Source organism: Podarcis gaigeae, assembly GCF_964106915.1.
Source record: "Podarcis gaigeae genome assembly, chromosome: 8".
NCBI classification, from domain to species: domain Eukaryota; kingdom Metazoa; phylum Chordata; class Lepidosauria; order Squamata; family Lacertidae; genus Podarcis; species Podarcis gaigeae.
In genome coordinates this window covers 63,792,883-63,817,189 of record NC_139684.1, presented here as the reverse complement: position 1 = coordinate 63,817,189, position 24,307 = coordinate 63,792,883, and the positions used below count along the sequence as shown (strand labels likewise).

Below are 24,307 nucleotides of genomic sequence, written 5' to 3'. Positions count from 1 at the left end.
CAACCAACCATGCTTTCATTCAGGACAATATAAATGGTAAGGGCCCCAGGTTCCTCAACCTAGCTATAAGTAATAAAGCAATTCAAAAAGAGCACTTCCAGATGCTCCTTCCATAACTTATAAACATGCCCATTCCTCCTCAACAAGTTATTTAGAGAAGGGGTGGTCCCTTGGCTCCCCCCTCCAATATAGTATGACCTCCTTATTAGCAATATCACTTAAATAACACAGACTGAGTCCAGAGAAAAAAATTAATCTGATAACACCTTACTGAGGAAACTGAACAAAAGCAGTATATAATTTGAGGAGAAAGAAATGGAGGTTTTGTCTTTCTTGGTTTGGCAGGAAGACATTCAACCAAACATACAGAGGAAAACTCCCTCAGAATTACACAGCCAGTCAGAGCATGTGCTGCCTCGGTGCAGTTCATGCCTGGTTGCTAAGCAGCATCCCATCCATCTCTTGGCTAGTTGACTTTAGCATTAACAGAATTCACCCTTATGTTACAGACTGAATGAGCCACACTGTTGCATGTCCAACACATGTACCTACTGATACCTCCTCCTTGATTCTCAGTGGCCCCATTTTGGCAACAATCCTGTTGGCACTCATGGCCTGAGTTTGCTGTTAGTGGCTGTTACTTTAATCATCACAAGGATGGTGACGAGTGGAAAACACAGACAAGGGAAAAACCATATAATGATAATAATACATGATTGTGAAAATCTCTTCATCGGATTTATGGAAAATCCAACTAGCACATTCCCCTGACACTAAGAACACTTTAAAAAAAACCAATCACAAACCATAGATCTGTACATTTTCCAGTGAGCAATATACACTTAGCTCCCCTATCCTATAATTTTCAGAATAGTAAAATAACACATTAAAAAGCATTAGAGCATGAAAGTTGATATCCTGCAGGCCAAATGAGTTCAGCTGCAGGATGTGCTCCAATGTTTGACACTTAGGCTGCAAGATTAATGTATCTGTGCTCCCCAGCTGCACCCCTGTATTCTGGCAGTGCATGCTGCGCAGATTAAGTGCAGGCAGTAACTCAACAGATGAAACTTTCCATTATCATGCTGATTCATCTATCTGCTGGAGACTATTTCGATCCCACTTTTTAAATCGAGAAAGGAATTCACTTTGCTTTAAATTCTCACGTGACTCTACCTAGTCAAAACAATATGCAAACCAGAACACAGCTATCCTTTGAAATATGCACTTTTACCAGAGTTATCCTACCCTATAAAATGTGCATGAAAAATACAGATATTGGCAAAAAATAAAATAAAAATTAAAGCCTTTTATTAGAGGAAATTGCTTGAAATAATTGGCGTACTAGACAAAATTCCATAGCAAAAATGTGTATGAGGAGAGATATGCACCAAAATGCCTTTAAACACTGGCTGAAAACTTTTCATGGCCAAAGTAAACAATTAGAGAAAACACATTTCCATAATAGTGAGTTGAGGGTGTATGTTTCTTTTTTACACAGTTTTTATTGCTATGTAGATTTTGTTGTAAACTGCTTTGATACATTTTTTTAACGACATAGCGGTACATAAACAGCTAAATAACAATAAAAGCTTCATAAATTCCCACGAGCATTTTACAAAAAACCCCTCAATCGGATGTGGAGAGCTGAACTGAAGACTGGAGGAATGTTAGATCGTAAGCATGTGCGGGCAGAGACCATCTAGTTTTAACTGATTGTACTGTATGCCAGCTACTCTGGGAGCCTTTGGCTGAAGCGGGGTGCAAACGCTTCGAATAAGTAAACAAACAAACAAACAAACAAGAAAACCCAAATCGACAGATCTCACCCAGAGTTCAGCTGTTGAGAAAGAGTTCCCCCTTCCTTTTCTTTCGCAAAAATTGTGACGAGCCTGCGCCCAAGGACGCCAGAAAAACAAACCAAGCGCTGTGTCGCAAGGCGCGCGTGACGGAGTGGAGGGCAGGCGTAAGAGGATCCTGAAACGTGACAGATCCTCCTTGGGAAGTAATCGCCCTTACTTGACAAATCATAGAATGGTAGAGTTGAAAGGGACCAGAAGGGTCATCTAGTCCAACCCCATTTCGCCCAACGTGGGGCTTGAACCCAGAACCCTGAGCTTAAGAAGAGTCTCATGCTCTACCGACTGAGCGCAACGAAGCAGGCTTGGGCAGCGTGAAGAAGCGCGGGATCCTTCCGCTTTCTCGACTTGTGCACCTTAAGCCGTTTCTCTCCTCACTTTATAAGCAAAACAATACAAAGCCCAACTCGGGTCCCGCCTCCGCCTCCCGCCTCCCGGTCCCCGGTCTCCGCCCACCGCGCCTCGGAGGCAAAGGGCGCGCCATGCCGGCCAATGCGCAAGCCGAGCGTCAGATTCGCCTCTCGAGGCGCAGCAGGAACCGAAGGAGGAAATGAAACTGCCCGCTGGTGTCTTTCTCAAATAAGGGGCGCCCGCGGACCCGACTTCTTCGGCTGGTGCTGAGAGCGAAGCAGCAGGAGAGCATGGGGGTCACCCAGTCGCTGGGGCTGCCTCATGGGAAGGGAGCCTTCCCGGTGGGCTGCACGGATGTCATGGTGGGGCAGACGACAAAGGTACGGTGATTTGCTGGGGCGGGGACGGGGGCAGAAGTGAGGCTGGCCCAGCCTGTCAGCTTGGAGGGTCAACGAAGAAGGGAGCAGGGCTCCGCCGACCTGCTTCTTGTGCCATTTTTTTTTTCTATTCTCCCTACATGAAAATAGCTGGGGGTCTTGGCGGGCCACATAATGGGTCCGTCCCCCCCGCCTGTGGTAGCCATTGTAATGCGCTGTGCTAGCTTGCTGTGTGATTTTTCTATTGCTTTGCTGCGTTCCTTACATTGTATTTTATTGCGCTACAAGTTGAGTACAGAACTCTAGGATTCTGATCGCCAGTGTCCTTCACAGGCGCGAAGCTCAGGGGCTGATGGTGGTTTACAGACCACAGCTTGGGAACCCCCAGTTCTGTCACACCAATTATTTCCCATCCCTTCCCCCTTCAAAAAAAAAAAAGGCTGGTTGGAGAGAGAGGATATTCTAACACAGCAGTTGTATGAATTAGGCAATTAGCGGTTTTGTATCTTGCCTTTATTATTTTTATTCATTTATTAGATTGTTATTTTTCTCACCCTCCACCATATGTCCCATGGCAGGTTACAATTCTTAATTAAAAATATTTTTAAATCAGTTAAAACAATTTTCAGGGCAGAGAAAATAGGGTGGGTTTTTTAAAAAAATGTGTATATCACATTTCTAGCCCACCTTTTCTCTGAGGAACTCACGGTGGCATTCCCCACAAAAACCCTGTGTGGTAGGTTAGGCCGAGAGGCAGTGACAGGCCCAAGGTCACCTATTGAGCTTCATAGCCTAGTATGGATGACCACATAATGAAGGTGGCAGCATTGCCTCTGTGGGGAGGGGGATTCCACAGCTTAGGGGCTGCCCCAGGGAAGTAGTTTCCCGGCCACCCCGGCTACCCTTTGCACTTCAGGTGGTGGTGAAACTATCCAGAGGGTGCCCTCTGCTGGTATCGTTGGTATCTCTGGTGTTTTGTTTTGGTGACTCACTGTCACCAGGAAAGCCAGCCAAGGTTCTTTTGGGCTGGGGGAGACAGGGTTGGGCACAGAGGGAAAATGAATAATCTGGATGTCATCTAACAAGGTGACCAACTTGCAGGAAACAAACGCAGCCTGCTCTGCTCCTGTGCCTTCAACATATTATTTTTATTAATTGAACATATGACAAGGAGAACATGCCTGATCTATGCCTTCCGAAGTAAGGGCATAGCTCTGGCATGCTCTCTTGTGTAGCAGGGGGTAGGGAATCGCAGATCCAGGGGTGCAGATGCAGCCCTCCCAGCCTCTTGGTTTGACCCTTGGCATTCTCCACAAGCCACACCCCCTCACTGGCCTTGCGTCACTCCCTGAAGTGACAGGGAAGTGTCCTCTGAACCCGGATACTGTAGTGCCTCTTGCTTACTTGGCTAGAGGAGAGGAAGAGGTTTGTGTGTTGTATGTTGAAACAAGCCTACTGTTCTGTGCAAAATATCCATATGGCTGGCACATTTTTACCTCTGGAGTCATCCTCCACTGGCAAGTGGCCCCCAGAGGGCTGCCTAGGATGGAATGTGGCCCTCAGGCTGAGAAGGTTTCCTCCCCCTTTTGTACTGGCTGAATTACATTAGGGCATAGGATGGGAACTTGGAGGCTGTGCCCAAAGCTTTACAGAAAAGGTGGGATTAGGAGAACAGGCTTTTTAATTTTCAAAATTAACTTTTTAAAACAAAACAAAATGTATGTGGTTACAAACAGCTAGATTTCCCCTTGTCCTAGGCACCCCTAACCCATGAAGGCACACATCTGATAGTTATTTTTTGTTGACAATAACGCCCTGACACCCCTCCCATGCTTTCCGCAATACCTAAAAATATGAATTAAATAAAAAATAATCATGAGGTGGTTATCTGTTGCTTCACAGAAACGTTAATACATGTTAGCTTGCTATATTCATCAAATGTATCCAGACTCTGAAGAGAAGCAGCTAAGATTATTGGTCCCATATAAATGCAACAATGCTGGTATTCTGTTGGGCTCTTCCGATTTTGCTATATAATCAATGAAGTCAGGCCAAATTTGTCTTTTTTGATTTGTCCCCTAAATAATCACACTTTAGTGATCAACTTCTCTGAAACTTGCCAAAAACATACCTTTTTTATACCACGCCTCTATAGAAAGGCCCTCCACATATTTCCAGTATCTAGAGATGAATAGATCTGCAGCCATCAAACCAAATCCAAGTACAGTTTTAACTTTTCCCATCTTTGTTCTGGTTGCCCCCAGATACTTCCCAGTGCCAGTGAGGGCTCTGGTAACAAGTCCTGTGCTGTAACTTGGATTAATTTCAGTAAGCGCAAAGGAGACGACCGTACCTCATTCCTACAGACTTTAATGAAGAAAAAGGTGGTGGTGGGAGAAAGTGTGGAGTCCTCCTTCTCCAGGCAGGCACTTGAGTTTACACTACAATCTCTATTCTCTTCCTCAGGGCCTCTTCTTCCGCTTATTTTACCCCTGCATCCAGCAGGATGGGGCAGAACAGCCCTTTTGGATCCCTCGCTATGAGTACTACTATGGAATCTCCGACTACCTGAACATGAACAGGAAATGGTGCGCCCCACTGCTCAGCGTGACTTTCGGTAAGGGGTTTGCTGGCTGCCAGCATCTTGGTGCAGTAGTGCTGCTTTTGTGCCCTTCTTCTACCTGTAACCCTTAAGATCTTGAAATTTGCTCATACCAGCCTTACCATCAGGGCTGGACTTTGGGACAGAAGCTTGGGGTTTGCTTAGCAGAATGAACTGGAATTCCCCCGCCTCCCAAATGCAACAGTTGCTGGCTTGCAACAATTTGAAGTAACATCACATCTGCACCATATGTTTAAAGTACTTAGAGTCCTGGGAACTTTAGTTTGCTATGGGTGCCAGGAATTGTAGGGGTAAACTACAGTTCCCATGATTTTTTGGGGAGGAGTCATGTGCTTTAAATATATAGTGCAGTAAAAGCATCTATTGGAAGAGAGGCATAAGATCAGTCAATCCAGTGTCTTAAATTTACTTAAGTTGTGCCACCAGTACAAGCAAGAACTAAGTCCGGTAGATGCCGCTAACCTGTGCACCTTGCAGGGAATGTGCACCTTGCAGGGAATGCAAAAGGGTTGTGCCTTTTGTATCTGAAACAATTCTGAACTTCAAGAAACCACTAAGAAAAGATGAGAGAGTGAAAGGTTTTCTTGGGTAGCTTAGCATAATTGGGATAGTGAAGCACTGACCACTTGCTTCATAACAAGGCCTTGGAACATTCATATGTGACCATTGATTTCCACAGGTTCGTGTAAGATCCCTGTGAGCTGGGATGCTCCTTTTAAACCATGTTCCCACAAGTATCCGTTGATCATATTCTCCCACGGATTAGGAGCCTTTCGGTAAGTTTTTTCTGCTTGCATTTCCTTCATCTTTTCAAGACATCCTGTGGACTGATAAAATGAACAGTGCAAATGATAAAGTGAATGATGATACGTGGCTTGTCTGGTACAGTATACGTAAATCCACCACTAATGCAGTGTTGTGTTGCATCAATGACATGTTGCGAGATACACCTCCAGAAAAACACACCCAAGTCTAGAAGGGCCTTTAGGCTGGAACGGCTGCTACTGGGTGACTGTAGAAGGAGAGGAGGCCCAATGGAGCTGGCCTTTCAGCAAAGGACAGTAATGCTGGGAAAAACAATGGATTGTGACCAAGAGGTCACTGCGTTAGCCTATTGCAATCTACAGTGGTACCTCGGGTTACAGATGCTTCAGGTTACAGACTCTGCTGACCCAGAAATAGTACCTTGGGTTAAGAACTTTGCTTCAGGATGAGAACAGAAATCGTGCGCTGGCAGCAGCGGGAGGCCCCATTAGCTGAAGAGGTACCTCAGGTTAAGAACAGTTTCAGGTTAAGAACGGACCTCCGAAACGAATTAAGTTCTTAACCCGAAGTACCACTGTACCTGGCATTTCTTTGGCACTTCAGAGTATCCAACATGCGTCACAATCTTTAGCATTCCTGGAGTTTTTAAAACAGGCAGTGTTCCTTGTCTGAGTGGCATTTTTAGGCACAATCATCTGGAACAAGAGCAGTCCTCTAGCTGCTTATAGGGCACTAAAACTGCCAACAGGTTTGGATCTATTTCAAGAGGGATTGGAAAGATGCCTTAGATGTGAAAAACCCGCTCTCTGCCATCCAGTCTTCCCACAAATCCTTGTGAGCTCATTAGAAAGCACCAAGGGATAAATATCGACTAGAACGGCTTAGTTCACATGAACCCAGACACATCTTGGATTAGACTTTGGGTGAATGGTTGTTGCTTTTTAAAGTGCTTTTAGTGTTAGCTGTGATCTTGTGTTTAATTCCCCTTCCAAACTGACACCCCGTTTACACTACCATTGTAAACAGGATTTCTATGTAGGAAGCTGCAAGGAACCATAGAAGTCGCGTTTTTCTTTGGAGGGAGGCTGAGCAATAGCGAGGCTACTACAGCCAGTTTCATACCATACACTGCGATAACATTTTAAACACTAGTGACTTTCCCCAAAGATTTCTGGGAGTTGTAGTTCATTAAAGGTGCTGGGGGTTGTTAGAAGACACCTATTCCCCTCACAGAGCTACAATTCCCAGAGGTCCCTGGAAAAAAGGATTGATTTTGTTAAACCACACTGTGAATTGTACCTCTGTGAGGGGAATAGGCGTCTTCTAACAACTTTCAGCACCCCTAACAAACTACACTTCCCAGGATTATTTTATGGATGCTATGACTGTTTAAAGTGGTGTCATCAGGCTTTAAATGTACAGTGTAAAGGTAGTCTGAAGGAGCATGGAGGGGAGGGGTGCCAGGTTTTAGTGTTCTGCACTCAGGGCTGCATGCGATTCAATATTTTGTAGAAGATACTCCTCTGGAGGTGTGATTTCAGGTGACCCAAACAGTGAGGGGTGTAGAATGCGAATTTCTGATCTGGGTCATCATCACACCTTTGAATGTTTTGCCAGCAGAGCAGTTATGTTCAGAGAAATGTATTGTGCATCTTGAAGAAGACAGTCTCTTGGACAGAGAGAGATAGCATATAGGTAGATTAATTTTTATTTTGAGGTTCAGGAGCAGACACACTTTGGTTCAGGACTGGCTGATCTGTAGCCCAGGTGTTGGGACATTTGGTCCTCTGGGTGCTGCTGAACTACAACTCCCATCATCCCTTGCCATTGGCCACGCTTGCTGGGTCTGGGAGGAGTTGTAGTTCAACAACAACTGAAGGATCAAAAGTTCCCACACACTTCCTGTGGCATTCTAGATGTTGCTGAACTACAGGTCCCATCATCCTAGACCACTGGCCGTGCTCAGTTGGGGGCTGATGGGAGTGGTAGTCCAACAAGATTTTGAGGGCACTAGCTATGTAGTAGATTCCTAGAAACAGATGCATCCAACATATTTTAATAAGTAATTTTAGCTTATACAGTTGTGCGTTAGTTCTCAAACAAAATGCGTTCAGGGAGTCTGTTCAACTTCTGGAACTGTTCGAAAACCAAGACGCAGCTTCCGGTTGGCCGCAGGAGCATACTGCAACCAATTGGAAGCCGTGTCGGACGTTTGGCTTCCTAAAATCATTCAAAAAGCGGAACACTCACTTCCGTTTTTTGATCGGGAGCCGAAATGTACGAGTTCCAAGGTGTTCGGCAACCAAGGTACAACTGAATCTTGCATTTTATTCGTATTTTACATTTATTCATATTTTCACTCTTTTAAAAAAACTTTGTTTTTAACTTCAATCTCTACTGAGAATTTTAATGCATATTATATAGTCTTGGTAAACCACACAGAGGTTTTATTTACAATCAAGCAGTACAAAATTTCCATTAAACGAAACAAAAATCCAGAGGAATTACAGGGGTTTTCCACTATTTGTAACGTTATCTTCTCTGTTTCAATTTCCAGAACTGTGTACTCTGCCATCTGTGTTGAAATGGCTTCGCGTGGTTTTGTGGTGATGGCGCTTGAGCACAGGTGAGAGGTGGAATCCCTTTAGAACAGGAAGACATCCCATTGTTTGTGTGCTTTGGTATGTGTCAGAGCCACCCGAGGTCCCAGCTCACAAGAGACCAAAATCCAGTCCAAGATATATACAAAAGGTTTTATTGAAAGACATTGTTGTCGTTACGTCCAAGCTCCGTGGCTCAGCATCTGTTACCCTTAGATGTTTGAAGTCCCCTCTGAGTCAGTGCCGCCCCTGCACCAGCTTAAGAGGCTTGTACTGCTCCACCTTTTCCTCTCCTTCCTTTTCCGCAGGGTCTTCCTGCCCCCCTGTGCTCCCTCCCTTCGGGACTCCCCCGAGGCTGAGTCTTCTGACGCCTGCTCCCCCCTCCTTCGTGCTTTGGGACCAGGCTCCTCCTCAGGGCTCTCCTCATTTCCGCGCGCCTCCACATTTGAACTTGGCGCGCGTACGTTGCTTCTGACCTTCCTTTCGACCGTTACGCTATCTCGGTACTACACTCCTCCCCTTCCTGCAGGACGTTCTGCTCCGAACTCCTTCCCCTCTCTGCTCCCTGTTCTGCTCCTCCTGACACACTGGTAACTCCACCCCCTTCACTCCGTTCTGACGGAGAGGCCGGTCCCGATCTCCAACCCCCACTGGGGATTCCCTCTTCGTTCCCCTGCTTCTGACTGCTTCCCTCTCTACTGCCCCTTGGCCTGACCAGGGGGGCTCCCTTTTGGGAATCCTCGGATTCACTTGACGGACTCACTGACAACCTCGGGTCATCGTCGTCCTCTTCCTCGTCACCCTGGGACCCCTCCCCCTCGCTCTCTATCCCTGAAACCCTGACATCCATCCCCCCCTCGAAGCCCCCCCTTCCCCCCTCCCGCCCATCGGGTGCAGGTTGTAGGAGCTGCAGCTCTTCGGAGGTGGATGCAGGATACAGGTTGTGTACCTCCATATCCTCTGCTTGCAGTTCGGTGTATGAATGTTCGAATTCGGGTTCTTGACCCAAAGTGTTCTCTTCTCCCTCTTCCATTGGTACCTCGTCTGGTGCTGCCTGCCAAGGTCCCGTCAGCCATTTCCTGCGCCAGTCCTCCTCTGGTTGCTCGTCCCACCAATAGGAGGTTTCTGTGTCCACCCCTGAGCACGATCCCCTGGGCGGGCTAGATTCTGGCGTTCTCTCCTCGGCTGAAGAAAAACCCCGGAAAGTACTGCCCGAGAGTGTGGGCGTAAAGAGCCAGTCATCAAAGTACTCGGCTGGCATGGGTCTATGCGGGAAAAGGGCATGGAACTCGTCTTTTAGAAGAGGTTCGTCTAAAGCGTAGCCCGGCACCCAACCGTTGGCACTGGCTGGAGTGCCCTCTGTGGCTAGAAAGTATTCTACCCCCTCTTCCCCCCATCTCGAGTCCAGGATTTCTGTGACGTCGTTGAGTGGTTCGGCCCTAGGCGCCCTCTCCCTCTCCTGTGACTTAGTGTGTAGTTGCGGGACTGTTTCAGACTCCTGAAACCTGTGCGGTGCCTTGTAGGGGGTGAGCACCGACCTATGAAATACCGGATGCACTCTGGAACCTTCGGGGAGGGCTAGACGAAAGGCTACAGGGTTGATCTTAGCCTCCACTTGGTACGGCCCTAACTGCCTGTGCCCTAGCTTCTTCTCGGCCAACGACTTGGCTGGCATGGCTTGGGCGGCTAACCACACCCAGTCCCCCACCTGGATCTCCTCCCCCGCTCTCCTGTTTTTGTCTGCCTGCACCTTATATGCTTGCTTGGCCAGCTCCAAATGTCTCCGCAACTCTTCGTGCACCTCCTGCAGCTCCGCTGCAAACTGGTTGGCTTCTTGCGGCACCCCCTCTCTCGGTGCCCCGAACCCCGGGAAGGTTCTGGGATGCCGACCGTTGTTCGCGAAGAACGGCGTCACCCCCGTGGACGCGTGCTTCGTGTTGTTATAGGCAAACTCTGCCATCGGCAGGTAGTCCACCCAAGCTGCGGGTTGCTGATTGGCGTAACATCTCAAGTACTGTTGCATGATTGCGTTGACCCTCTCAGCTTGGCCGTTGGTCTGTGGGTGTCTCGCCGACGTAAGGTTGATCTTGACGTTCAGGATACCTAAAAGCTTCTGCCAAAAATTGGAAACAAACTGGCGCCCCCTGTCGGACAGGATGGACTGCGGCAGCCCATGCACCTTGAACACGTGATCAATGAAGAGTTTGGCAGTCTGTTCCGCCGTCGCCACCTTTGCGCACGGAATGAAGTGCGCCATCTTGGTGAACAGGTCCACAACCACCAGTACCGCTGTCTTCCCTCTGGAGCTGGGCAGGTCAGTAACGAAGTCCAGGGCTACCCTCTCCCACGGTTGCTGTGGCGTTTCCAGCGGTTCCAACAGCCCCGCTGGCTTCTGGTGTACTGGCTTGAACCTCTGACAAGTGTCACACCTGGCGACGTAATCCGCTACCTCTCCGCGCATCCGGGGCCACCAAAAGTCCCTTGCCACCAGTTCTATTGTCTTCTCCTTACCGAAGTGGCCAGCACTGGGGGCGTCGTGCAACTGCTGCAGAACCTTTGCGCGAAGCTCGTCGCTTGGCATGTAGAGGGCACCTTTGCGAGTTAGCAGTCCGTCGCGCAGTTGGAACTCTTCTCCACTCTGCACACCTCTGCGCAACTCCTCCATTTTGGACTGTGCGAACTGATCCACTTGCAACGCGCGTCGCACCGCGTCCAGATCTACTGCGATGGCAGCGCACGACCACGCCTGCGGTGCGAAAATGTGCTTGGCTGCTACTGGCGCCGCTTCATCGAGATATTGCGGTTTCCTGGATAGCGCATCGGCTATAACGTTGGAATCTCCTGGGATGTACTCTATCCGAAAGTCGAAATCCGCGAAGAATTCCGCCCAGCGCATGTGTCTCTGGCTTTGGAGCTTCGCCGTGCGCCAATACTCTAGGTTCTTGTGATCCGTGCGGACCTGTACTGTGTGCTTGGCTCCTATGAGGAAGTGTCGCCACGCTTTGAAAGCTGCGTGAATGGCTAACAGCTCCCTGTCCCATATGGTGTAGTTTTGCTCCGCCTTGCTGAGCTTTCGGGAGTAAAAGGCACCAGGTCTCCAGTTTCCATGTGGATCTTCTTGCAGGAGTACAGCTCCAACCGCCCTGTCTGACGCGTCGGTCTCCACTCGCATGGGCCTGCCTGGATTCACGTGCAGCAGTTGCTCCTCGGAGGCGAAAAGGCTTTTAAGCTTCCGAAAAGAGCGCTCCGCCTGTTCCGTCCACACGAACCTCTTCTTCTTGGAACTCAGAGTGTCCGTGATCGCTGCTGTCTCCTTTGCAAAACCTCTGATGAATTTACGGTAGAAGTTGGCGAAGCCGACGAATCTCTGGACTTCCTTCCGATTGCGTGGGCTCTTCCAGTCCAACACCGCGCGGACCTTGACGCTGTCCATGGCCAGCCCCTTGTCGGACAGCTTGTAGCCCAGGAAATCCACCTCCGTCACATCAAACTGGCACTTCTCTAACTTGGCGTAGAGCCTGTTCTCCCGTAGTCTTTGCAGGACTTCCTTTACGTCCCTCTCGTGGGCCTCTTCCGTCTCCGAAAAGATCAGGATGTCGTCGAGGAAACACACACATTTCTTGTAGAGGAGTCCCGCTAGCACGTGATGCATAAAGGCTTGGAATACGTGAGATCCATTTTGGAGACCAAACGGCATAACTCTGTATTCATACGTGCCCAGAGGCGTGAACATGGCCGTTTTCCACTCATCGCCCTCCCGGATGCGTATGAGGTTATACGCTCCACGCAGATCCAATTTGGTGAAGATCTTCCCCTTCCTCACGGTTGCTAGGAGATCATCTATCTTGGGCATGGGGAAGGCCTTGGGCTTGGTCATACTGTTTATGAACCTATAATCCACAATGAGTCTTTTTTGGGACGTGTTTTTCTTCTTTACAAAGAACACAGGACTGCCCCCCACTGCTTTCGATTCCCGGATGAATCCACGCTTCAAATTGTGCTCTATGAACTCCCTGAGCTCTTGCATCTCGTCCTCAGACATGGAATACAGTTTTGCAGTCGGCAACTGCGCCCCCTGCACCAGGTCGATGGCACAATCATTAGGTCTGCGGGGCGGCAACTGGTCAGCTTCCTTCTCGCAGAAAACCTCCAGGAACCCTTCGTACTTGCTAGGTACTGCCTGCACCATGCCAAGTCGCAGCTGGTGCTCAGCCCCCTCCTCCTGGCAGGACTGGATGCAATTTTGAGCACAGTACGATGAGCAAAAGGTGATCTGGCGTTGGTACCACGCTACAGCAGGACTGTGTTTCTCCAGCCAACTCATGCCTAATACTATAGGCGTGTCAGACAGTTGGGTGACATTGAAGCTAATGACTTCTCGGTGATCTCCTATCCGCATCACCATGGGAGGTGTCTGTTGCACAACTTGCCCTCCTAGCAATTTCCTGCCATCCACTGTGACTACGTTCAGAGGCGTTGTGGCGGGCAGAAGCGCTATGCGATGCTGCTTGACGAATTGCATCCCCACGAAATCGGCATTGCTCCCCGAATCGATCGTGAGGGGCACTTCTAGGGTGGTCCCATTTGGCAACTGAAGTGTTGCAGTGAGCTGCACCGCTGGCTTGGGTGGTAAAGGGTCTGTGGGTTGCAAAGACGCTGGGGACTGTTCTACAGATTCGCCTGGCTGAGCCCCAGCAATTCTGCTTGCAGCCAGGCATTGTCGTTTCCCTGAGGTTCCTCTTCCTGGATCACTTCTGCAGCTACCGTCGCTAAAGCTGCAGTGTGTTTCTGGAGCCTCTGGGGGCACTCTTTCGCCATGTGCAGTGCACTGTCGCAGATGTAACACTTCCTGGTCCCTCTAGGAGGCTTCGCCTTTACTGCACCGGAAACTGGGGCTCTGGCTGTTGCTTGAGCCTTAGCACCACCAAGTTCCATCGGCTCCTCCCCCTGCCTCCCCAGCGGCGAGGGATGTGTCTGACTGAACTCCCTGGGGATGAAAGAAGACGTCCTCGCTGGTGGACGCACCTGACGTTCTTCCTCAGTGTGCCAAGGACGTCCCTCGTGACGTATCCCAATCGCCAGCGCCCTCTGCACCACCTGCTCCAGGGTCTGAGGTCTGTCTCCCCTGGCAAGTTCGTCCTTTATGGGACCGCTGAGACCCTCCCAGAACAAATCCCTCACAGGTGTGCAGTCTTTTCCCCAGCGTAACGCAGTCAGTAAAGCAAAAAATCTGGAATGGTACTGACGCACAGTGGCTTTGCCTTGCCTCAGTCCAAATATCTCCCTGCGTGCAAGATCCAAATCTACGGTTGACTGGAAGCAGGCATCCATCGCTTTAATGAATTCATCAGAATCGCGGCGGGCAGGGCCATCTTCACGCCACAAATTGCGCAACCAGTCTCTGGCCGGCCCATGCAAGTGAGAAACAATAAACCCCACTCTCTCCTCCTCATCTTTAAAGTCATGACGAAGCAAGTGTAATGCATACAAAACGTCTGCTCTGAAACTGGGGTAGTGCTTCAGGTTCCCATCGAAGTGGGTGACTAGGCTGCCCCCCCGCCTTCCAAGTCCAATGCCCTCTGATCTGGACCCTGGGAACCCTTCCCTGTTTGCACGCTCCCACCTTGTTTGCAGGTCCTGGCAGCGCTTCTCCATTTCGTCATGCTTCTTCTGAGACGCAAGGACTGCAGCGGTGAGTTCGGAAACTGTAGTTCGCAGTGCTGTCAGCTGATCCTCCGCACTCATGGCTGTCACCGTTTGTGAGCTTTGCAAAAAAAAAAATTTTGCGTTCTTTGGGAGGGGACTTACTGTCAGAGCCACCCGAGGTCCCAGCTCACAAGAGACCAAAATCCAGTCCATGATATATACAAAAGGTTTTATTGAAAGACATTGTTGTCGTTACGTCCAAGCTCCGTGGCTCAGCATCTGTTACCCTTAGATGTTTGAAGTCCCCTCTGAGTCAGTGCCGCCCCTGCACCAGCTTAAGAGGCTTGTACTGCTCCACCTTTTCCTCTCCTTCCTTTTCCGCAGGGTCTTCCTGCCCCCCTGTGCTCCCTCCCTTCGGGACTCCCCCGAGGCTGAGTCTTCTGACGCCTGCTCCCCCCTCCTTCGTGCTTTGGGACCAGGCTCCTCCTCAGGGCTCTCCTCATTTCCGCGCGCCTCCACATTTGAACTTGGCGCGCGTACGTTGCTTCTGACCTTCCTTTCGACCGTTACGCTACTCTCGGTACTACACTCCTCCCCTTCCTGCAGGACGTTCTGCTCCGAACTCCTTCCCCTCTCTGCTCCCTGTTCTGCTCCTCCTGACACACTGGTAACTCCACCCCCTTCACTCCGTTCCGACGGAGAGGCCGGTCCCGATCTCCAACCCCCACTGGGGATTCCCTCTTCGTTCCCCTGCTTCTGACTGCTTCCCTCTCTACTGCCCCTTGGCCTGACCAGGGGGGCTCCCTTTTGGGAATCCTCGGATTCACTTGACGGACTCACTGACAACCTCGGGTCATCGTCGTCCTCTTCCTCGTCACCCTGGGACCCCTCCCCCTCGCTCTCTGTCCCTGAAACCCTGACAGTATGACTCTGATATTTGACTCTGATATGCTGCAGTTGCCCACCTCACTTACGTGTGCATTTGCTGGATTCATCCACGGTTTGTAAGCATCTGTTCCCACAATTCCAGCCGTATGAAAGGGATGTTGGTATCTAAAAGAGCAAAAGGAGAGTGTGTGAAATAATCCTGTGGGACTAAAATACATTCCTACAATCTTGGTTCCAACTGGGACTCTGAAAAATTTGAGGTGCTGAACTGGACCCATCTTCTTTGCCTGACTGCCTGTACTTGGTTTGTTTTTTCCCAGAGACCATTCTGCCTCTGCCACTTACTTTTGCAAGTTGGATCCTGAAACGCCAGACTTCCCTGAGGCTCAGATACGGGAAGAATGGCTCTCATATCAAGGGGTGCCGAAAGGTCAGAAGGAGTTTCGCTTCCGAAACCCACAGGTATGCTCTCATTTAAACACACACACACACACACACACACATTTGTTTTGTTCTTAGTCGACTCCGCTATGGTGCAAAGAAGAAAAAATATTTGAAATATACTTGGAGTCGAGTGTGAATTTCATTCTCTTTATTCAGCTCGTAGCAGGAATGAATGAAACTTTCCCCAAAACGTCTAGCTATATATACATTATTTACACAATGGGCCCCGCGTGATTGGCTAATTCCGGGCTACTCCTGTAGGCCAGTCAGGTTGCGGATTCACCTCCTCCAGAAGCCTGATTGGCTGCTCCTTCAGGCCAATCAGTTTGCCGATTCAGTTCATCCAGGAGCCTGATTGGCTTCTCCAGCAGGCCAATCAGGTCGCTGATTCACTTCCACCTGGAACTAGATCGGATGGCTCCTGCAGACCAATCAGACCGCTGCATTCTGGATCCTATTGTTCTAGGATTTAGCTCAGCACATAACAATATTAAAATCTTAATATCCCTTGGCAGACTTCCCTGCTAGCAACCAGTCCAAAAAGGTTTTGTAGTACTTCTTTTTTTTTAAAAAAAAAGTTTGAGCACCTCTCTGTGTGCCCTTGCAGCTTGAACTTGGCACAAAGATTGTGTTTTTCAAAGCAGGGGTGGCACCCTCCAGGTGTTACTGGACTCTAAATCCCATCATGCCTGAACATTGGCCATGTTGTCTGATGGAAGTTGGACAACATCAGGAGAGGTACATGCTCCTCACCGTTGGCTGAACTTGGATCACAAAGAGATGAGTGTTCTCAAGGTATTATCAGCTGCTGTGATCAAAGTCATTTAAGGTAGTTTACCACTCCTCCATGCTCTATCAGTAGGGGAAGTTAAAACGTGGGCTGTCAGAGGCAAGGCCTTCACAGTGGTGGCCCCAAGGGTGTGGAAGGTTCTTCCCACCCTTGCAGGTTTCAGGGTTGCCTGAAGAAAAGGGTGGTTAGACCTGTCATCTTTTGAAAATTGTTTAAAATATGACCCTGCATAAATAAATAGTAAAAACCCCATAGTAGAATTTTTGTGGCTGACATTTGGTTCTTTGTCAGGGACATTTGACATGTCTCTGGGTGCTCTTCTCTCTGCTTTTTATGTTTTTTATTTTCATTTCCAATTTTGCATTGCAAATTTGGAGGAGTTCAGATCTCAAAGGATGGCTGTGTTTCAGTTTGTGTATTGTTTCAGAAAGTGTGAATTTGATCCCTGATCCCTGCTCCAGACTAATCACAAACTGTAAGCAAGGTTTGCCCTATGGTTTACAAATTGTGATTTGTTAGTAAGAGTTAAGCAACAAGCCTGGATGGCAGGCTTTCAACTCCTATTCTGTTTTCACACAAGCACTTTTAAATAGGGCTTAACCTCATTAAAGCTAGCTAACGAACAAGAGGATTAACCATAGACCTTCTTCTTGTTGTTGTTGCAGCTTCATCAAAGAGCAAACGAATGCATACGAGGACTTAAGTTGATCCGGAGCATCGATAGCGGCAAGGATGTCGTCAACCTCTTGCGCACAGATTTTGATCTGTCTGTGCTGAAGGTAAAACACATTGCGCTCGTCCGATCTGTCATGTGATGTGAGGCAACCATATACCTTACTTAATGGCTTGCCAGACAGCAAACAGCGCTTAATTCTAAATAACTGCTGCTACTAATTTCTGTGTTCACAGCTGCTTAAGGTAGGTCGCCATTGTTCCCATTTTACAGATGGGAGGACTGAGGCTGGTTGCTCTGTATTCATGGCAGAGAAGATATTTGAATCTAGGTCCCCATAAGTAGCTCTCAAGCTTGAGGAAATCTTTTCTATGTCAGCTTTGTGTGCTAAGAAACCAGTGTGTATTGCTGGGGATTCTGGGAGCTGCTATTCTCTCTCCCTAGCGGCATCCCAGTGGTAGAATGCTCTCCCTCAAGAGACCTGCCTGGTATCTACATCAATGTCATTTCAGTGCTAGATTAAGAACTTTAAAAAAAATTTCCATAATCTTTTAAATCTAACCTGTTATCTCTTGCACTTCTCTGTGTGTGTGTGTGTGTGTGTGTGTGTGTGGTGTGTGTTGCGGGGGCACGCTTTTAATGGATCTCTGAACTAGAGGCAGTTGTACCAATTCACCTTGCTTCCGAAGTCAATACAAGGCATACCACTGCAGGATAAGCAAACATAGTAGCAGCAGGCAGGAGAGAGAAGGAGATGCTGGAAGCTGAGTCAGACCATTGCTCCATCTAGCTCAGTATTGTTGACACTGACTGGCAGCATCTCTCCCGCATTTCAGGCAGGGGACGTTTCCTGCCTAGAGTTGACAGGGATTGAATCTGAGACTTGAAGAACACACCACAGATGCTCTGCCACTGAGCTGAGCTACGTCCCTTCCTTGTGGCTGGGGCAGCAATCCTTGATGTGAAAACAGGAAGGGTGCAAGCATGTTCTTTTATGAGTGCCTATGTGCACCTGTAAAACTACTGTGGGCTAGTCCATTAGGGCAGAGGGGACACTGTCCCAACAACCTCTGTCTACCTCCAGCCAGTCGTCCCCCCCACCTGCCCTTTTAAATCCCACCTGGGGGTGTCCTCGGCTATCAGCTTCCTCCTCCTTAGCCTCAGAGTTGTCCTTGTAGAACTCAGCAGAGAGGAAGAAGGGAAGACAATGAGAATTACTTTGCTCTGGCTCTACATTCTGTTGGCTTCCCTGTCTTCTGCCCTCCCAGTCCCAATAGGCAGCTGCCAACACTGTGTAAAACATTGCGGGGTATACATGGAGATGATGCACGCAAGCAACCTCGGGCTTCTTCTGTTAACAGCCTGGCCTCACTCGCACCCACCTCCCATCTGTCTTCCTCCTCCTGAGGCCCTCCCTGTGATTGTATCCTTTGGTCACCAGGGGGAGCCAGACCCTGATTTGCTTTTCTCAAAAGGTACATCTTGGCCACGTGGGAGCAGAATCAGCAGAAAGAAACAAAAGAAAGGCTCTCCAAAGCATTTTGTTCCTGCCTCTCCTTTTTTTGTTTCTCTTGAAAAAGCGAAATCCTTCTGTGTCCTCTCCTAGTCCCTTCTTGCTTTCCTCCTCCTGATATTTAGCAAGCCTCATTCACGTTACCAGCCCTGCAGAAGCTGTTGCATCACGTACCCTGCTTCCTGCAAGACCTGCCAGCTCTGGCTTCTGCAGAAAGCCACCAAGGAACCTTATGAGGCAGGGGGGGTGGAACCTTCTTTGGCTGCACAGGCCAGATCCTTATCAGGAGTGGCCGCACGGAACATATTTGGCAGGTGGGCGATATGGTGCTTTGAAGTCCCAGGGTCAGGACTTCAAAGCACTTTGCAGGCAGCAGGGTTCTACTAAAACAGAGGAGGGAGAACTTCATTTCAGCAGGGGTTTCAATGCAAGCCCCTTCATGATCAGAAAGGGGTTCATACTGAATCCTGCTAAACTGACCAACCAAACTCAACTAGGGGCGGGGCCTTTTCTGGTGGGGACACCCCGCCCCCCGGGAATGCCTCCTTTTGCTGGTTGGTGGAAGCCCTGGCTTTCAAAAAACCTTTTAGGCAATTGTGACACTTTTGTTAGCTCAGTTCTGCGTTTTGATTCATTAAACAGGTTGGACAGTGCTAACGTTTAAAACCTTGGGGATTTTTAGGGATTGTTTGTACTATTTGAGTCAAAAGAGATGGTGTCGTATTTTTAAATCAATTCAGGCAACAATCGATTCAGGAGATCCTACAGTTCATTGAGCATACAATTTCCCCATATCTTGTAGCCGCGACTCTCTTAGCATTCCTTGGTGATAGTTTGTTGAAGAATGAAATCTCTGGGGAGTGGCTTCAACTTTCAGAGGTTTCCTTCCCTTCCCTTCCATTCCAGGACAACGTGGATTTGTCCAAAGTCTCCGTCATGGGCCACTCTTTTGGAGGAACGACGGCTGTGCTGGCTCTTGTTAAAGAAGCCCAGTTTAAGTGAGTATGCTCTAGAGGCTGCCTGGGAGACTTTGGGGCAGCCTATTTTTAAAAACTTCAGAGCGGTAGCTGGGGACGTCCTTCTAGTAACACGCTGCCTGGTGGGAATCCAAGGCCTTGGTTACCTGGTTTTATCTCCCCCTGCAGGTGTGCTGTTGCCCTCGATGCCTGGATGTTCCCTTTGGAGAACTCTGTCTACCCAAAAGTGACCAAGCCGGTGCTTTTTGTCAACACTGAGTCCTTCCAGACTGCGGAGAGTGTGGCCAAAATGAAAAAGATCAGTGCTGTGAGCAAGGAAACCAAGGTTATAACCATCCTGTAAGTCTGAAGGTCTGGTCTTGCTCAACTGGTGTGATCAGAGCTTTGTCATAATACAGCTCTACACAGGGTTTGCAATCTGAAGCAGCTGTGACGCATAGAGGAAGCGAGGAGGGGGAATGAGACAGACAGGGGAGGGTTGAGATGATAAGCAGAAAAAGAGATGAAAACCAGTTTGCAAAAGCACAAGGAAAGGATAATAAAACATAAAAGAGGAGTGCGGAGTCCCAAAAGAACCAAGATAGAATCAGCCATCAGAAATGATATGCCGCCTTGATTCATACTTAAACTGTTCAGTTCTTTATTATTGCAGTCACAGATCAGCCACTAAATTACAATCAAACACATGCAATTAGCAATTTACGAGCCAGCAGACTATGAAAAATTAACAGCTCAGCCCAAAATCTAAGACGTGTGTGTGTGTGTGTGTGTGTGTGTGTGTGTGTGGTTCACTGGTATGCTTAGGATGGATTACTGAGTAAGAAGATCCGGTTCCTAGTCATGCATTCTGATGCACAGAATTTTGCCATTTTGGTAGTAATTTCATTAGGGGTGTCTTGACAGGAAGAGGAGGGAGGTGTAAAAATTATCAGCTCTTCCTGAGAAATTAATTTGAATGGGTGTAATATATAAGGAGGGGACGCAGGTGGCGCTGTGGGTTAAAGCCTCGGCGCCTAGGACTTGCCGATCGAAAGGTCGGCGGTTCGAATCCCTGCGGCAGGGTGCGCTCCCGCTGCTCAGTCCCAGCGCCTGCCAACCTAGCAGTTCGAAAGCACCTCCGGGTGCAAGTAGATAAATAGGGACCGCTTACCAGCGGGAAGGTAAACGGCGTTTCCGTGTGCGGCTCTGGCTCGCCAGATGCAGCTTTGTCACGCTGGCCACGTGACCCGGAAGTGTCTCCGGACAGCGCTGGCCCCTGGCCTCTTGAGTGAGATGGGCGCACAACCCAGAGTCTGTCAAGACTGGCCCGTACGGGCAGGGGTACCTTTACCTTTACCTTTAACTATACTGTTCATACTATAAAGACATTTGCTCCTTATATGAGCAAATGTCTTTATAGTATGAACAGTATAGTTATGCACGCTCAGCCATTTTGATGCTCAATTGACAAGGGCAGACACACTGGTTACACATTTACCAGTATGGCAAGTGCTAAATGGTTAAAGCAGGTCTAAGTGAAAGCTCTGCTATAATATTTGGGAATTTCTAGAGCGTAAAGGTAATCGGCTAGAATGAAGCTTTTGCTGCAGTTTCCAGCTGCTGGTACACTCAACAAACTTAAGCTGTGCAAAGTTCATTTGGGATTTGGAGGTCAAATTCGTAGGAAACTATTTTTTAACCAGCAGTTAAATAAACGTGGCATTTTCCCTTTAAAGAAGGGGCCTGGTGGATCAGACCTAAGGCTGGGGGAGAAGTTTGATTCAGTTGTGTTTAAAGGCAAATGTACCTAATCTGCACTTTCCGAAGTGGCCTCATCCTTCGAAATGGGCACTTCTCTGAATTTTGTGCTGCAGTTTTCCTGCCAACTGTTGTGTGCAAAAATGCATATACTAGGGCAGTGTGTGCATACAAATGCATATGTTCATGAAAAGAGCATTGTCAAAGTGCTTGTGTCCACTTCTCAGGGGTACAGTCCACCAGAGTCAGACTGATTTCACCTTCCTTGTGGGGAACCTCGTGAACAAAGTCTTCAGAACCAGAGGCACCATCGACCCCTACCAGGGCCTTGACATCACCAGCCAGGCCTCTCTTGCCTTCCTGCAGAAACACCTCCGTAAGTCAATGTGGTGGTGGTGTTTATGGACTGTGCCTTTAGAGGAAGGTGGTGGTTGTTCCAGCAAGCTGGGAGGGTTTTAAAGAATTGCCATTTCCTCTGGGTGCTAATGGATCCAGTGGTATTCTTCCTTTTAATGCTTGTAGCGGAGCCTTGCCAGCAGTTACATCATGTGCAATAATCATCTTCCTAGGCTAATCCCCATTTCTTTTCGTCCTTCCCTAGAGCTGAAAGAAGATTTTGATCAGTGGGATAGTCTTCTGGAAGGCGTTGGTGATTCTGTAGTTCCGGACAGCCCTTTGCAGAAGTCCAGCCTCTAGACCCGGGGGAACAAACTTAATCTCTCTCAAGTGCTTTTGGCCAGTCTCTGTTTTCCCCAGCTTATGAAGCTGGGAGGAGCACGTTCTAAAAATCAGTCACTGTCCAGACACAGCACCTGCTATCAACTTCATGGTGGGTTTCTTCTTGCTGCTGAAACAAGAGTTCCCTAAACATGCTCCTGATCCCTCTAGGACTACAGAGAGGTGATCAGAAATGCTTCTATCTTTTGGGCTGATCTGTCTGTTCCTCTGTGATTGTTTGGAGGAATAGAAATAAGGGTTGTCACTTTGGGGACCCATCCTTGAGGAAGTTCTCTTCCACAAAGTCTTGCAGAAATGAAAGGGAGCTCGACCACAACATAGCACGTTTGGGTTGAATTCCACCTTTGACGGCATCCTTTGCCATACAAAATTAGCAGAGTGCTTTTTTTGGAGTTGTGAAACATTTCTGAACAAGACAAAAAATGTCAGCCAAATAGTGGCATTAAGTGAATGAAGGATTGGGCCTAGTGGTCTACAGCTCACCATAGAAACTAAAATGAAGATTATCCCAGGTTGGAGAAGTTCAGTGCTATGTAGAAGCATCTCTCTTTGAATGTTTTCTTTATATATACCAGTTGTTTCACAGATGTTCTCAGAACTATCATCATCTTTCAGATTGATTCCTCTTGGTGCCTCTGTAGGCTTTTCTTTTTTTAAAATTGTACCCAAACAGTAATGCAATCTCTTTGGGGCATAGTGAATCTCTCTATACAGTTACAATAGGCCAAATGTAGCAAAGACGGTGTAGGGAAGCAATTGCGACTTTGATTTCTACAAAATGGAGATCCTGGTCCTTAAATATGTCTTGAAATAATATCTTCTGGCCCTCACAACTCCTTTAATCATGGAGGAAGTGGGCATTAGCCGTAGTTATACATGTGTGTGAGATGGAAACTCTTCTTCAGCTGGCCTGCAGGCTAAGAAAAGAACTTCTAGTGATACCATCATAGGGAAGGGATGCTTTGTGCCAAGAATGCACCTGGGGGCGTGTGAGCCCCAAAAGTGTTAATGCAGCTTAGCAGGAAGGCCAAGGCTGCATCCCAGAACCCTTGAGTTCAATAGCAAGGCTCGAACCTGCAACACATGAAGTACTTGCCAAATTGCTTCGGAGCACTTTCCAAGCAGCACTCTTGCATATCCTGTATGCACTTTAATTTTGGACTTAATGGGGAAAGTAGCTAAGAGTGCCACCTTTGAGTCTTGCTGATGAATGTGAGTGTCAGGTATATCTAACCCTGTCCGGTACAAGGTGTGACCCACCATATATGGTGGATCTTCCCGAATGCTTGAATGACCCTCCTGTGTTTACTGTATGCTCGAGACAGCAAAAACCAGGACCTAGTTTACCTCCACTGTGTTGCCTTCTCCAGCCCTGGTGCAATTCCAGAAAGTGCACAGCCCTAATGTCCCTCTTGTGTCCGTCAAAAGTGCCTGCGTTGATTTTTGTTTTTGTTTTTTTTATTAAATATTTTTTATTAGTTTTATAAAATACAGAAAGAAGAATAAAGAACGTATTATAAAAACAAAAAAGAAAAGTTACAAATTTTTCTTACCCTTCTTTCCAAATCTGTTGGACTTCCCCACATCCTCCCAACCCTGCATTCTCTGTAATACATAACGTCTGCAATTTGTTAACTTATTTCAATACTTATTGTATCTTCCTTTTTATCATGTTGCCCAATTTCAAATGTATTATAACCCAAATCATGTACATTTTCATTTTAACACAATAAAGTTGTTTCATTATTCTATCTCTGACTCCTTGTACCTTAATTTCCATTTCTTAAATTTAACATTACTGAAGCTAGGATTTCCTAAAAGGTGCATTTTTTAACATTCATACAACTTATAATGTTTTTCCAAATAGTCTTTAAATTTTCTCCAATCTTCCTCGAATGTTTCTTCTCCCAAGTCTCGGATTCTGCCAGTCATTTCGGCCAGTTCCATATAGTCCATCAACTGCGTGTGCCATTCCTCCAGTGTGGGTAAATCTTGTGTCTTCCAGTATTTTGCAATCAGAATCCTTGCTGCTGTAGTGGCATACATAAAAAAAGTTCTGTCCTTCTTAAACACTCTCCGGTCCACCATGCCCAGAAGGAAGGCCTCTGGTTTCTTAGGTAAGGTAAATCTCAGTACCTTTTTTAGTTCATTATGAATCATTTCCCAGAAGGCCTTCACTTTCGGGCAGGTCCACCAGAGGTGAAAGAATGTCCCTTCCGCCTCTTTACATTTCCAGCATTTATTATCAGACAGGTGATATATCATAGCAAGCTTGACTGGGGTCATGTACCACCGGTATATCATTTTCATAATGTTTTCCTTCAAG

At 47.8% G+C, this 24,307-nt stretch overlaps 1 protein-coding gene across 1 annotated transcript; it reads left to right on the top strand.

Annotated features, from left to right (window-relative positions):
* The first annotated feature begins 1,974 nt into the window (after positions 1-1,974).
* Positions 1,975-22,642, top strand: PAFAH2 (platelet activating factor acetylhydrolase 2). The gene is made up of 10 exons (XM_083751857.1): positions 1,975-2,590; positions 5,054-5,204; positions 5,890-5,986; positions 8,533-8,601; positions 15,430-15,571; positions 17,009-17,122; positions 19,436-19,527; positions 19,675-19,845; positions 21,471-21,619; positions 21,845-22,642. Exons 1-10 carry the CDS (start codon positions 2,501-2,503, stop codon positions 21,937-21,939), a joined length of 1,170 nt encoding a protein of 389 aa, XP_083607983.1. The 5' UTR covers positions 1,975-2,500; the 3' UTR covers positions 21,940-22,642.
* Positions 22,643-24,307: the final 1,665 nt, after the last annotated feature.